This window comes from Salvelinus fontinalis, unplaced genomic scaffold (assembly GCF_029448725.1).
Source record: "Salvelinus fontinalis isolate EN_2023a unplaced genomic scaffold, ASM2944872v1 scaffold_0051, whole genome shotgun sequence".
In the NCBI taxonomy this organism is placed as follows: domain Eukaryota; kingdom Metazoa; phylum Chordata; class Actinopteri; order Salmoniformes; family Salmonidae; genus Salvelinus; species Salvelinus fontinalis.
This window is the reverse complement of record NW_026600260.1, coordinates 371,504-386,843: the sequence shown is the minus strand read 5'-3', so window position 1 is coordinate 386,843 and position 15,340 is coordinate 371,504. Positions and strand designations below refer to the sequence as shown.

At 42.1% G+C, this 15,340-nt stretch overlaps 1 protein-coding gene across 2 annotated transcripts in view; it reads right to left on the bottom strand.

Annotated features, from left to right (window-relative positions):
* b3glcta (beta 3-glucosyltransferase a) overlaps positions 1-15,340 on the bottom strand; it is a 124,504-nt gene that overhangs the window by 66,367 nt on the left and 42,797 nt on the right. For both annotated transcript variants that reach the window (XM_055911119.1, XM_055911120.1), the window contains exon 3: positions 6,847-6,886. In XM_055911119.1, coding sequence (XP_055767094.1) covers positions 6,847-6,886 — 40 coding nt within the window. The remainder of the gene's footprint in view (positions 1-6,846; positions 6,887-15,340) is intronic.

The following is a 15,340-nucleotide window of genomic DNA, read 5'->3' as shown; positions in this document are numbered from 1 at the left end:
TTTCCTCAAAGTTTATGATGAGTATTTATGTTATTCGACGTGGCTCTCTGTAATTTCTCCGGATATTTTGGAGGCATTTCTGAACGTGGCGGCAATGTAAATGGAGGATTTTGGATATAAAAATTAACTTAATCGAACAAAACATATATGTATTGTGTAACATGAAGTCCTATGAGTGTCATCTGATTAAGATCATCAAAGGTTAGTGATTCATTTTATCTCTATTTCTGCTTTTTGTGACTCCTGTCTTTGGCTGAAAAATTGCTGTTTTTCTGTCATTTTGGGGTGACCTAACATAATCGTTTGTGGTGCTTTCGCTGTAAACGCCTATTTGAAATCGGACACTTTGCGGTGACTTCCCTGCACTTTCATTGGCTGTTGTCATATCATCCCGTTAACGGGATTGCAGCCATAAGAAGTTAACAGGTGTGCCTTGTTAAAAGTTAAATTTGCGGAATTTCTTTCCTTCTTAATTCGGTTGAGCCAATCAGTTGTGTAGGGGGGTATACAGAAGATTTGGTAAAAGACTAAATCCATATTATGGTATGTACAGCTTAAATAAGCAAAGAGAAATGACAGTCCATCATTACTTTAAGACGTGAAGGTCAGTCAAAGCAGAACATTTCAAAAACTTTGAAAGTTTCTTCAAGTGCAGTCGCAAAAACCATCAAGTACTACGATGAAACTGGCTCTCATGAGGACCGCCACAGGAAAGGAAGACCCAGAGTTACCTCTGCTAAATTCATTAGAGTTAACTGCACCTCAGATTTAAGCCCAAATAAATGCCTCACAGAGTTCAAATAACAGACACATCTCAACATCAACTGTTCAGACGAGACTGCGTGAATCAGGCCTTCATGGTTGAATTGCTGCAAAGAAACCACTACTAAAGGACACCAATAAGATGAAGAGACTTGCCTGGGCCAAGAAACACGAGCAATGGACATTAGATGCTGCAATACTTTATGTGTCGGGGGGCTAGGGTCAGTCTGTTATATCTGGAGTATTTCTCCTGTCTTATCCAGTGTCCTGTGTGAATTTAAGTATGCTCCCTCTAATTCTCTCTCTCTTTCTCTCAGAGGACCTGAGCCCTAGGACCACACCTCAGGACTACCTGGCCTGATGACTCCTTGCTCTCCCCAGTACACCTGGTCATGCTACTGCTCCAGTTTCAACTGTTCTGTCTGCGGCTATGGAATAGGCCACTGTGTTCTTGGGGACATTCAATGCTGCAGACAATTTTTGGTACCTTTCCCCAGATCTGTACTATCGACACAATCCTGTCTCGGGTGCTCTACGGACAATTCCTTCGACCTCATGGCTTGTTTTGCTCTGACATGCACTGTCAACTGTGGGATTATTTAGACATATATAAACAGGTGTGTGCCTTTTCAAATCATGTCCAATCAAGTTGTAGAAACATCTCAAGGATGATCAATGGTAAAACAGGAGGCACCTGAGCTCGATTTCAAGTCTCTTAGCAAAGGGTCTGAATACTTATGTAAATAATGTATTTATTTCTAATATAATTGACCAAATTATACAAACCTGTTTTTCTTAGTCATTATGTGTAGATTTATGAGAATTGTTTTAAATGTAACCCATTTTAGAATAAGGCTGTAACGTAACAAAATGTGGGAAAAGTGAATGGGTCTGAATACTTTCCGAATGCATTGTAAGAGGGAGGCTTGCGCTACCGGTGCTGGCACATGCGCATGTCAAATACACAACTGGAACGCCGATTAAGCACATGTTCTAATCATTCGAAAGACTGCTCAGATAACCTTCGATTTTGACCTTACGCCGATTAAGACAAGCAGAGCAAGGTGTTAACATTAACATCTTCATACTCGGCCTACTGCCATAATCAGTTTAATATCAAATTAGTTGTGCGCATGTGAAAGTACTCGTTAAACAAGCACTATGTACATTTTGCAAAGAAGTTCAGGCCGAGCATTTCTGCAAATATGTTTGTTTTATTGAACCGTCACAGAAAGCAATGTCTGTTCTGTGACATATTTATGCGATCCTCAAATCAGGAAGTGGGCAGTTCCGTTGTTTCAATTTTGTTTTGTACATTCTCGTATAACAAGTAAGAGGGTATTGTACAGTGCAATCATACGGTCTGCAATATTTGTTTAATCAAGTGAGACATTTCAGAAGATTAGATTAGCAAACAGCTGAATAAAGTCCTACTTTCTGGACCTTTAAAAGTGGTCCTTTCTATTGAACCATTTCTGGACGCATTTATTTTATTTATTTTATTTCACCTTTATTTAACCAGGTAGGCAAATTGAGAACATGTTCTCATTTACAATTGCGACCTGGCCAAGATAAAGCAAAGCAGTTCGATACATACAACAACACATAGTTACACATGGAGTAGAACAAACATACAGTCAATAATACAGTGAAAAATAAGTCTATATACAATGTTAGCAAGTGAGGTGAGATAAGGGAGGTGAAGGCAAACAAAATATATATAAAAATAAATAAAAATATAAAAAGGCCATGGTGGCGAAGTAAATACAATATTGCAAGTAAAAAAAAAACACTGGAATGGTTGGTTTGCAGTGGAAGAAAGTGCAAAGTAGAGATGGAAATAATGGGGTGCAAAGGAGCAAAAATAAATAAATGAATACAGTAGATAAAGAGGTAGTTGTTTGGGCTAAATTATAGATGGGCTATGTACAGGTGCAGTAATCTATGAGCTGCTCTGACAGCTGGTGCTTAAAGCTAGTGAGGGAGATAAGTGTTTCCAGTTTCAGAGATTTTTGTAGTTCGTTCCAGTCATTGGCAGCAGAGAACTGGAAGGAGAGGCGGCCAAAGGAAGAATTGGTTTTGCGGGTGACCAGAGAGATATACCTGCTGGAGCGCGTGCTACAGGTAGGTGCTGCTATGGTGACCAGCGAGCTGAGATAAGGGGGGACTTTACCTAGCAGGGTCTTGTAGATGACCTGGAGCCAGTGGGTTTGGCGACGAGTATGAAGCGAGGGCCAGCCAACGAGAGTGTACAGGTCGCAGTGGTGGGTAGTGTAAGGGGCTTTGGTGACAAAACGGATGGCACTGTGATAGACTGCATCCAATTTATTGAGTAGGGTATTGGAGGCTATTTTGTAAATGACATCACCGAAGTCGAGGATTGGTAGGATGGTCAGTTTTATAAGGGTATGTTTGACAGCATGAGTGAAGGATGCTTTGTTGAGGAATAGGAAGCCAATTCTAGATTTAACTTTGGATTGGAGATGTTTGATGTGAGTCTGGAAGGAGAGTTTACAGTCTAACCAGACACCTAGGTATTTGTAGTTGTCCACATATTCTAAGTCAAAGCCGTCTAGAGTAGTGATGTTGGACAGGCGGGCAGGTGCAGGCAGCGATCGGTTGAAGAGCATGCATTTAGTTTTACTTGTATTTAAGAGCAATTGGAGGCCACGGAAGGAGAGTTGTATGGCATTGAAGCTCGCCTGGAGGGTTGTTAACACAGTGTCAAAAGAAGGGCCAGAAGTATACAGAATAGTGTCGTCTGCGTAGAGGTGGATCAGAGACTCACCAGCAGCAAGAGCGACATCATTGATGTATACAGAGAAGAGAGTCGGTCCAAGAATTGAACCCTGTGGCACCCCCATAGAGACTGCCAGAGGCCCGGACAACAGACCCTCCGATTTGACACACTGAACTCGATCAGAGAAGTAGTTGGTGAACCAGGCGAGGCAATCATTAGAGAAACCAAGGCTGTCTAGTCTGCCGATGAGGATGTGGTGATTGACAGAGTCAAAAGCCTTGGCCAGGTCAATGAATACGGCTGCACAGTATTGTTTCCTATCGATGGGGGTTAAGATATCATTTAGGACCTTGAGCGCGGCTGAGGTGCACCCATGACCAGCTCTGAAACCAGATTGCATAGGGGAGAAGGTATGGTGGGATTCGAAATGGTCGGTAATCTGTTTGTTAACTTGGCTTTCGAAGACCTTAGAAAGGCAGGGTAGGATAGATATGGGTCTGTAGCTGTTTGGGTCAAGAGTGTCCCCCCCTTTGAAGAGGGGGATAACCGCAGCTGCTTTCCAATCTTTGGGAATCTCAGACGACACGAAAGAGAGGTTGAAAAGGTTAGTAATAGGGGTGGCAACAATTTCAGCAGATAGTTTTAGAAAGAAAGGGTCCAGATTATCTAGCCCGGCTGATTTGTAAGGGTCCAGATTTTGCAGCTCTTTCAGAACATCAGCTGACTGTATTTGGGAGAAAGAGAAATGGGGAAGGCTTGGGCGAATTGCTGTGGGGGGTGCAGTGCTGTTGACCAGGGTAGGGGTAGCCAGGTGGAAAGCATGACCAGCCGTAGAAAAATGCTTATTGAAATTCTCAATTATAGTGGATTTGTCGGTGGTGACAGTGTTTCCTATCTTCAGTGCAGTTGGAAGCTGGGAGGAGGTGTTCTTATTCTCCATGGACTTTACAGTGTCCCAGAACTTTTTTGAGTTTGTGTTGCAGGAAGCAAATTTCTGCTTGAAAAAGCTAGCCTTGGCTTTTCTAACTGCCTGTGTATATTGGTTCCTAGCTTCCCTGAAAAGTTGCATATCACGGGGGCTGTTCGATGCTAATGCAGAATGCCATAGGATGTTTTTCTGTTGGTTAAGGGCAGTCATGTCAGGAGAGAACCAAGGGCTATATCTGTTCCTGGTTCTAAATTTCTTGAATGGGGCATGCTTATTCAAGATGGTGAGGAAGGCATTTTTTTTAAATATCCATGCATCCTCTACTGACGGGATGAGATCAATATCCTTCCAGGATACCCCGGCCAGGTCGATTAGAAAGGCCTGCTCGCTGAAGTGTTTCAGGGAGCGTTTGACAGTGATGAGTGGAGGTCGTTTGACCGCTGACCCATTACGGATGCAGGCAATGAGGCAGTGATCGCTGAGATCTTGGTTGAAAACAGCAGAGGTGTATTTGGAGGGCAAGTTGGTTAGGATGATATCTATGAGGGTGCCCGTGTTTACGGAATTGGGGTGGTACCTGGTAGGTTCATTGATAATTTGTGTGAGATTGAGGGCATCAAGCTTAGATTGTAGGATGGCTGGGGTGTTAAGCATGTTCCAATTTAGGTCGCCTAGCAGCACGAGCTCTGAAGATAGATGGGGGGCAATCAGTTCACATATGGTGTCCAGAGCACAGCTGGGGGCAGAGGGTGGTCTATAGCAGGCGGCAACGGTGAGAGACTTGTTTTTAGAGAGGTGGGTTTTTAAAAGTAGAAGTTCAAATTGTTTGGGAACAGACCTGGATAGTAAAACAGAACTCTGCGGGCAATCTTTGCAGTAGATTGCAACACCGCCCCCTTTGGCCGTTCTATCTTGTCTGAAAATGTTGTAATTAGGGATGAAAATGTCAGAATTTTTGGTGGTCTTCCTAAGCCAGGATTCAGACACGGCTAAAACATCCGGGTTGGCAGAGTGTGCTAAAGCAGTGAACAAAACAAACTTAGGGAGGAGGCTTCTAATGTTAACATGCATGAAACCAAGGCTATTACGGTTACAGAAGTCATCAAAAGTGAGCGCCTGGGGAATAGGAGTGGAGCTAGGTACTGCAGGGCCTGGGTTCACCTCTACATCACCAGAGGAACAGAGGAGGAGTAGGATAAGGGTACGGCTAAAAGCTATGAGAATTGGTCGTCTAGAACGTCTAGAACAGAGAGTAAAAGGAAGTTTCTGGGGGCGATGAAATAGCTTCAAGGAATAATGTACAGACAAAGGTATGGCAGGATGTGAATACAGTGGAGGTAAACCTAGGTATTGAGTGATGATGAGAGAGATATTGTCTCTAGAAACATCATTGAAACCAGGTGATGTCATCGCATATGTGGGTGGTGGAACTGAAAGGTTGGATATGGTATAGTGAACAGGGCTAGAGGCTCTACAATGAAATAAGCCAATAAACACTAACCAGAACAGCAATGGACAAGGCATATTTACATTAAGGAGAGGCATGCTTAGCCGAGTGATTATAAGGGTCCAGTGAGTAGAGGTTGGTTGGGGTCACGGCGATCCAGACAGCTGGCCGGGTAGATGGCTATCGGTGGCAAGATAGCATAGGATGGAAGTCTATTTTTAGACACCTCGTGCGTTTCCGTCGGTAGATTAGTGGGGTTCCGTGTGGTAGAGGGGACCAATCCAATTGGCAAAATAGATATAGTGACCCAAGAAAAAATTGTTCAATATACTTATTCAGATAGCAGCCGATAAGACAGCTAACGATTAGCGGGCCCCAGATGAGCGCTCAGGTAACGTTGCGACGGAGGTGCCAGTTGGATAACTCCCTCGGGCAGATAATGTCGTCAGTCAGTCGTGAAGGCCCGATGGGGCTCCGCATCTGCAGCAACAACAACAACAACAACAAAACGGGTCCGGATAGGTGACTGTAGCCCAGGAATGGCTGATGGAACTCCTCAGCTGGCTAGCTCCGGAATAATTTAAGTTTGCTCCGGGATCGACGTAAGCCAATAGTCACACGGTTTGCAGCTAGCTAGCTGCGAAATCAAGGTGCAAACGTCCAGAGCCTGCGGCTGAAATCCGGGGACACTGAGAAAAATAGGCCCGGTATGCTCCGGTCCGAGTCGCGTTGCACAAAAGTGCCGATAGATTATCGAGCTAAAGGAATAGCTGAAGACCACAAAACGTGGGCAGCTGAAACACCAACGCTAGCCAGCAAACCGGCTAACTTCTGGGCAACTTCAGATCAGCTACTGGCTAGCTTCTAGTTAGCTTCTGGGTAGCTTCCGGCTAGCTTCTGGCTAATTTCGGCCTGCTTCTGGTTAGCCTCTGGCTGCATGATGCATGGAGAATAATCAATGAGACTCACCTAGCTGGCTGTCATAGAGGACTTCCTCTGAATCCTGGTTCTGAGAAGAGAGAGAGAGAGAGCGAGAGAGAGAGACTTATTCGAAGGCTTAGTGGCACGGTTTACTTTTCAAGTGAATGTAACAAAACAAACCAGCCGCTCCAAACACTTCATTTCATGTGACAGTCCCACCGTCCCAGTATTAACACTCCCCTAATTTCACTGCATTGTGTCAAAGAAATGTAACAACTACTGGAGAAGGAATAGTTATATTTTAGCAGTCTCAGGGGAGGATTCAGCAAAACAGAATGTAAACACACTCGGCCATAGCCGCAGGAAGTCATTTGGGGGTGGGGGTGCTGCACTGCTGCCGCCGACAGGGGTGCGATGCAGAGCAAAAAAAAACATTGCCCCTGCTGAAGACGTCTATATGGTCCGCTAATACAGAACTAGTAAGGGCCCACTGTACTACTTTTGTGAAAAAATGTAAACTAAATGCATTTGTATTTCAGTGTTTACCAGCATTTGTAACTTGAGTTTGATAATTATCTGTACAAAACACTTAATCTGTTAACTTGTGGAATATAAAAATACTTGCTGTATACAGTATATGTTTTCCAGTTTCTTGAAATACTTTGCAAATGCAACTTATTGCTATGTGAAAACTGAAACGGTCTATTAATTATTTTTACACTTTAGTAGACGCTCTCATCCAGAACAATTTACAGTAGTGAATGCATACATTCTCATATTGGTCCCCCGTGGAAATCAACCACACAAGCCTAAGCGTTGCAAGTGCCATGCTCAACCAACTGAGCCAGATCATCACAAACCACTTGATGTCTCAATGTACTTAATTACTGTATTGGTCATTTTTTTTCTTCATGGTGATGGAAAGGCTACAGGTACAAACCTAGATGACCAGCCTATGTACAACACAGTGCATTCATAAAGTATTCAGACCCCTTGACTTTTCCCACATTTTGTTACATTACAGCCTTATTCTACAATTGATTAAATTGTTCTACACAATCTACACACAATAGCCTATAATGGCAAAGAAAAAACAGGCTTTTAAACATTTTTGAAAATATATTCAACAAAAAAAACTGAAATATGACATTTACATACAATACAGTAAGTATTCAGACCCTTTACTCAGTATTTTGTTGAAGCACCTTTGCCAGCGATTACAACCTTGAGTCCTCTTGGGTATGTCGCTACAGGCTTGGCACACCTGTATTTGGGGAGTTTCTCCCATTATTCTCTGCAGCTCCTCTTAAGCTCTGTCAGGTTGGATGGGAAGCGATGCTGCACAGCTATTTTCAGGTCTCTCCAGAGATGTTCGATGGGGTTCAAGTCCAGGCTCTGGCTGGGCCACTCAAGGACATTCAGAGACTTGTCTCGAAGCCTCTACTGCGCTGTTTTGGCTGTGTGCTTAGGGTCGTTGTCCTGTTGGAAGGTGAACCTTTGCCCCAGTCTGAGTGCTCTGGAGCAGGTTTTCATCAAGGATCTCTCAGTACTTAGCTCCGTTCATCTTTCCCTCGATCCTGACTAGTCTTCCACAGCATGATGCTGCCACTACCCTTCCTCAACTTGTATAGCCTAAAGTGTGTTACTCATGTACTGTTGTTTAGCGATGCTACAGTAAATGTAGAAACCTCTCTGGGTTATTGGGAGGAATAATGGCCGATTCGCCATGTCATTAGTAGTTCCTAATTGTGTGGGTTTTTTAGTGCCTGTAGCATCCCGCGCTCCTTCGCTCCAAGCACTCGGCTCAATTAGAGAGCATTTCCTCCATCGTGGCTGTCAAGTGCCTGTAGCTGCCTGCAACAGACCATGGAGGAATGAGGAAATCAATCACAGCATTGAAGAGATGTCTTTTCACCTCGCATCTTTCAGAAGAAGACAGGTCTCAGTCTTTGGGGAGGAAGGAAGACTGTATAGCCTACAGTTCTGGCAAATCTCAGGAACTCTGCAGCAAGAGCACAGCGGTATTAATAGATAATGAGGAGGGGAGGTAGAAATATATTTTGGGGATTTATGACTACCTCTATACTAACAATTACTCCACTCCTGGGCTCGGCAGGCCCCTTTGGAAAGCAGCACAATTTAAACAAGTCGTAAATTCACAGTGAGGAGGATGTGGCACTTTTTTTGGCATCACCGGGGAGACAAGCGGAGGGGTGGGGACAGTGAATGGAGCCATCGGAGGAAATCCATCTATTAACCTCCCTCAGGAGATGACCACTTGGAACCATTAGAACGACCAGCGATGGTCATTTAGCTCATAGAAAGAGATGTCCTCCCCCTGCCTGACACCTGTCACAACAGCACCTCTCTCTTAGTCATCTGTCACTAGCTTCTCCCTATTCCCTTCCTTCCAATATTCATCAAACTTTAATAGGAGTTTCTGACAAGTACTGTATCTAGCAGAGACATTTGAATAACAGGAGGCTAAGATTGAAGACGAGCGGGTGGGAGCGAGAGAATTACAAATCTTCTATGATGCTTGTTCACTTGCATGTACCTTGTGTTGTCAGATTTGGGTATAATCAGAGTGAAAGGCTTACTTATGCATCGGAACACAAGACCACATCCAGAGCTAATTTAATTCAGTGCCATTGGTGGATAAAAAGACATTGGCTTATTTGGGCTCAGGAGCTTAAAATCCATAATATTTATGATTATTTATTTGAATTTTGAGCCCCCCAGTGTAACCGGAAGTTGTCCCGCTAGCGGGACACCGATCCTTATTGAAGCAATTCTGGACAGTTAGCTGGCTAACTCATTGACCCAGCTTTCTGGAACAGCCCCATGAAGGTGGTAAATATACAGTGCCTTCAGAAAGTATTGACACCCCTTGACTTTTTCCACATTTTGTTGTGTTACAAAGCGGGATAAAAATGTATTAAATGTTTAATTAATTAAACGATATACACAAAATACTCTAATGTGAAAGTTATATAATATTTGTAAAAAAATAACAATAATCATTAAAAAAAAACACTAACATATCTTGATTAGATAAGTATTCAACCCCCTGAGTCAATACATGTTAGAATCTTGGTAGAGTCTTTCTGGATAAGTCTCTAAGAGCTTTGCACACCTGGATCGCACATTATTCTTTAAGAAAAGTATTCAAGCTCTGTCAAGTTGGTTGTGGATCATTGTTAGACAGCCATTTTTAAGTCTTGCGATAGATTTTCAAAACGATTTAAGCTAAAACTGTAACTAGGCCACTCAGAGACATTCAATGTCGCCTTGGAAAGATACTCCAGTGTAGATTTGGCCTTGTGTTTTAGGATATTGTCCTACTGAAAGGTGAATTTGTCTCCCAGTGGCTGTTGGAGAGCAGACTGACCCAGGTTTTCCTAGGATTTTGTCTGTGCTTAGCTCTATTCCGTTTCTTAAAAAATATATGACGAGTGGTACTCAGTGATGTGGTGTGTTGGATTTGCCCCAAACATAACACTGTGTATTCAGGACATGAAGTTCATTTATTTGCAGTTTTACTTTAATGCCTTATTGCAAACAGGATGCATGTTTTGGAAAAATGATTATTATGTACAAGCTTTATTCTTTTCACTCTGAAAGGTTAGTATTGTGGAGTAACTACAATGTTGTTGATCCATCCTCAGTTTTCTCCTACCACAGCCATTCAACTCTGTAAATGTTTTAAAGCCACCCTTGGCCGCATGGTAAAATCCCCGAGTGGATTCCTTCCTCTCCGGCGATGAGTTAGGAAGTATGCCTATATCTTTGTAGTAACTGGGTGTATTGATACATCATCCAAAGTGTAATTAATAACTTCACCATGCTTAAAGGGATATAAGTCTGCTTTTTTCGACCAATAGGTACCCTTCTTTGCGAGGCATTGGAAAACCTCCCCGGTCTTTATGGTTGAATCTGCTAGACTGCTAGACTGAGAGACCTTACAGATAGTGGCATAAACACAACCAGTCAGGATGTTTTCATCTGATTGTCAAACAATCACTGCAAAAATGCACTCTAGTAGGCAACACGAGCACGCTCGTCTACTCACAAAATAATTCCAGCATCCAAAGCCCAACAGTGCACTGTGCATCTGTAATTTGATGAATGGAAAGAGACATCTGTTACAAAACACCTACGTGTATTGTAATGACATTCTGCGATTGTTATTAGGCCTATGAGGCATTGTGTAGCTGAGCAATGTGGAAAAACTGAAATGTTTTTTTGTCCATTGTGTATTTCCATTTGCGGAAAATTTAGATGAAGCCTGGAATAAAAGAAAAAGGGCTACCTATAATTCAATTATAAAAGATTTAGCTTCTATGTGGTAAATGGTACGTGTGTATATTGATTGTGAGTAGGCTCGTCTACCACATGAATCTTCTCTTTGTGCCAGACTGGGTTCAAATGCCTTCGGTTTCATTTTTCTGTATTTATTTATCTGTAGTGTATGAACAGTATGTACAGTGCATTCGGAAGGTACTCAGACTCCTTGACTTTTTCCACATTTTGTTACGTAACAGCCTTATTCTAAAATGTATTAAATACATTTGATTCCTCATCAATCTACACACAATACCGACAATGACAATGCGAAAACAGGTTTTTGGACATTTTTGCACATTTATACAATACAAAAAAACAGAAACCTTATTTACATAAGTATTCAGACCATTTGCTATGAGATTTGAACTTGAGCTCAGGTGCATCCTGTTTCCATTGATCATCCTTGAGATGTTTCTACAACTTCATTGGACTCCACCTGTGGTAAATTCAATTGATTGGACATGGCACACACCTGTCTGTATAAGGTCCCACAGTTGACAGTGCATGTCAGAGCAAAAACCAAGCCATGTGAATGAAGGAATTATCCGTAGAGCTCCGAGTCAGGATTGTGTCAAGGCACAGATCTGAGGAAGGGTACAATAAAATGTCTGCAGCATTTAAGGTTCCAAAGAACACAGTGGCCTACATCATTCTTAAATGTAAGAAGTTTGGAACCACCAAGACTGTTCCTAGAGATGGCCGCGCGGCCAAACTGAGCAATCGAGGGAGAAGAGCCTTTTTCAGGGAGGTGACCAAGCACCCAATGGTCACTCCGACAGAGCTCCAGAGTTCCTCTGTGGAGATGGTAGAACCTTCCAGAAGGACAACTATCTCTGCAGCACTCCACCAATCAGGTCTTTATGGTAGAGAGGCCAGACGGAATCCACTCCTCAGTAAAAGGCACGTCATCCCGCTTGGTTTGCCAAAAGGCCTCTAAACACTCAGACCATGAGAAACAAGATTCTCTGGTCTGATGAAACCAACATTGAATTCCTTGGCCTGAATGCCAAGTGTCACGTCTGGAGGAAACCTGACACCATCACTAAGGTGAAGCATTGTTGTGGCAGCATCATGCTGTGGGGGTGTTTTTCAGTGGCAGGGCCTGGGAGACTTGTCAGGTTTGAGGTAAAGATGAACAGAGCAAAGTACAGAGAGATCCTTGATGAAAACCTGCTCCAGAGCGCTCAGGACCTCAGACTGGGGTGAAGGTTCACCTTCCAACAGGACAACAACCCTAAGCACACAGCCAAGACAACGCAGGAGTGGCTTCAGGAGAAGTCTCTGAATGTCCTTGAGTGGCCCAGCCAGAGCCCGGACTTGAACCCGATCTAACGTCTCTGGAGAGAACTGAAAATAGCTGTGCAGCAACGCTCCCCATCCAACCTGACAGAGCTTCAGAGGATCTGCAGAGAAGAATGGGAGAAACTCCCCAAATACAGGTGTGCCAAGCTTGTAGCATCATGCCCAAGAAGACTCGAGGCTGTTATCACTGCCAAAGGTGCTTCAACAAAGTACTGACTAAAGGCTCTGAATACTTATGTTAATGTTATATGGAATTCTTTATACATTTGCAAACATTTAAAAATATATATTTTTGCTTTGTCATTATGGGGTATTGTGTGTAGATTTTTTTATTTAACCTTAATTTAACTAGGCATGTCAGTTAAGAAAAAATCTTATTTACAATGACAGCCTACATGAGGGGAAAAAATAAAAAATAAAAATAGAATAAGGCTGTAACGTAACAAAACGTGGAAAAAGTCAAGGGGTCTGAATACTTTCCGAAAGCACTGTAATTGTTAGGATAACCTTATTTACTACGATTTTCATTTTATTTATTTTTATTTATTTATTTTTTTGCATTCTTTATGCGATGCACACTGCAGAGAACACCAGAAGAAGAATTATCACAGTCAATTCTTGTAATGTTTGTTTGTGTCAAATAATCCCATAAGGGATGGATTTCCAACTGGCGATTTGACATGAAAATCCAATTTAATTCATTCATTCATTCATTGTAGCCACAAATGATGCATCCACTGTTGTCCACGGTCTCTGCCACTCATCTCCGCAAATGTAAGTGTTCTCGTCAAACCAGAAACTATTCACAGCTCTTTAGTTTTTCCAAACTTTTGTTGTGTTACTGCCTGAATTAAAAATGTATTACATTGGGATTTTGTGTCACTGATCTACACACAATTCTCCATAATGTCAATTAAATAAAACATTTGTAAAACATTTTGTATTTTGTTAAGAATCTGAAATCTATTATGTCTATAACTATTCTGTCACGTTCCTGACCTGTTTTATGTTATTTTTGTATGTGTTTAGTTGGTCAGGGCGTGAGTTGGGGTGGGCATTCTATGTTTTGTGTTTCTATGTTTAGGTCACTTGTAATTAGCCTTATATGGTTCTCAATCAGGGACAGGTGTTTGACGTTTTCCTCTGATTGAGAACCATATATAGGTTGGCTGTTCACACTGTTTGTTTGTGGGTGATTGTCTTCCGTGTCTGTGTATGTTGCACCACACGGGACTGTTTCGGTTTGTTCGTTCATGTATGTAGTCTGTTCCTGTTCGTGCGTTCTTCGTCTATTTGTAAGTTCTCAAGTCAGGTCTGTCTACATCGTTTATTTGTTTTGTAGTTGATTCAAGTGTTTTTTCGTGTTTTCGTTTTCGTCTTTCAATAAATTCAGTATGTATTCACAACCCGCTGCATTTTGGTCCTCCGATCCTTCTCTCCTCTCCTCGTCTGAGGAGGAGGAAGAACTAGACACCCGTTACATATTCAACCCCTTTGTTATTGCAAACCTAAATAAGTTCAGGAGGAAAAATGTGCTTAACAAATCGCATAATACGTTGCATGGACTCATTCTGTGTGCAATAATAGTGATTAACATAATTTTTTACCCATCTCTATACCCCACATATACAATTATCTGTAAGGTCCCTCAATCGAGTAGTGAATTACAAGCACAGATTCAACCACAAAGACCAAGAGATTTTTCAATGCCTCGTAAAGAAGGGCACCTATTGGTAGATGTGTAACAAAAAAACAAAAACAAAAAGCAGATGCTGAATATCCTTTTGAGCATGGTGAAGTTATTAATTAGGCTTTGGATGGTGTATCAATACACCAAGCCACTACAAAGTTACAGGCGTCCTTCGTATTTCAGTTGCCGGAGACGAAGGAAACGACTCAGGGATTTCACCATTAAGTAATACTGCAAAACATTTCGTCCTGAATTTGGGCCAAATGCAAGATCACTGAGTACCACTCTTCATATTTTCAAGCATGGTGGTGGATGCATAATGTTATTGGTATGCTTGTCATCGGCAAGGACTAGTGAGTTTTCGGATAAAAAGAAATGGAATACAGCTACAAGCACAGGTAAAATCCTAGAGGAAAACCTGGTTCAGTCTGCTTAACCATGATGACATTGAATATTCCTGATTGGCCTAGCTACAGTTTTGACTTAAATTGGCTTGAAAACCTGTGAAGACTTGAGAATGGCTGTCTAGCCATGATCAACAATCAACTTGGCAAAGCTTGAAGAATTTTTAAAAGAATAAATGGGCAAATCTTGCACAATCCATGTGTGCAAAGCTCATAGAGACTTACCCCAAAAGACTCACAGCTGTAATTGCCGGCAAAGGTGCTTCTACAAGGTATTTACTCAGGGGTGTGAATAGTTGTGAAAATGTGATATTTCTGTATTTCATTTTCAATAGATTTGCAAAAATGTTGAAAAACATATTTTCACTTGGCCAGGGTCCCATCCAATGTACAGAAACATATGAAAGCAACTAATCACCTTGATGCTTTCTCTGTTAAATCTTCTAGACCCGGCTGTAAATCAAGAAGACAATAGCAGATAATCAACATTAATGTAGGGATATTAGATTGAATCCAATGTGAATCACAACTGTCTTCACTGGTGCAATGAACAAGACATCAAAATATTCTGGACATTCTGGACATATTCTGGACCAAACACCGTTTTCCCGCACTGGCTGTTTTTGAATCGTATGCTATAGGCCTTTCACAACAGCTGATTATCACTTGACTGTCATTGCGAAAAAAATATTTCCTGGATCAGCTAATGATTGACAATATCACTAGGCCTAACTAAACAGCTGGATACCAAATGTGCAACCAACAAGTAGGTCTACTACCCTACGCATAGCCTATTGAA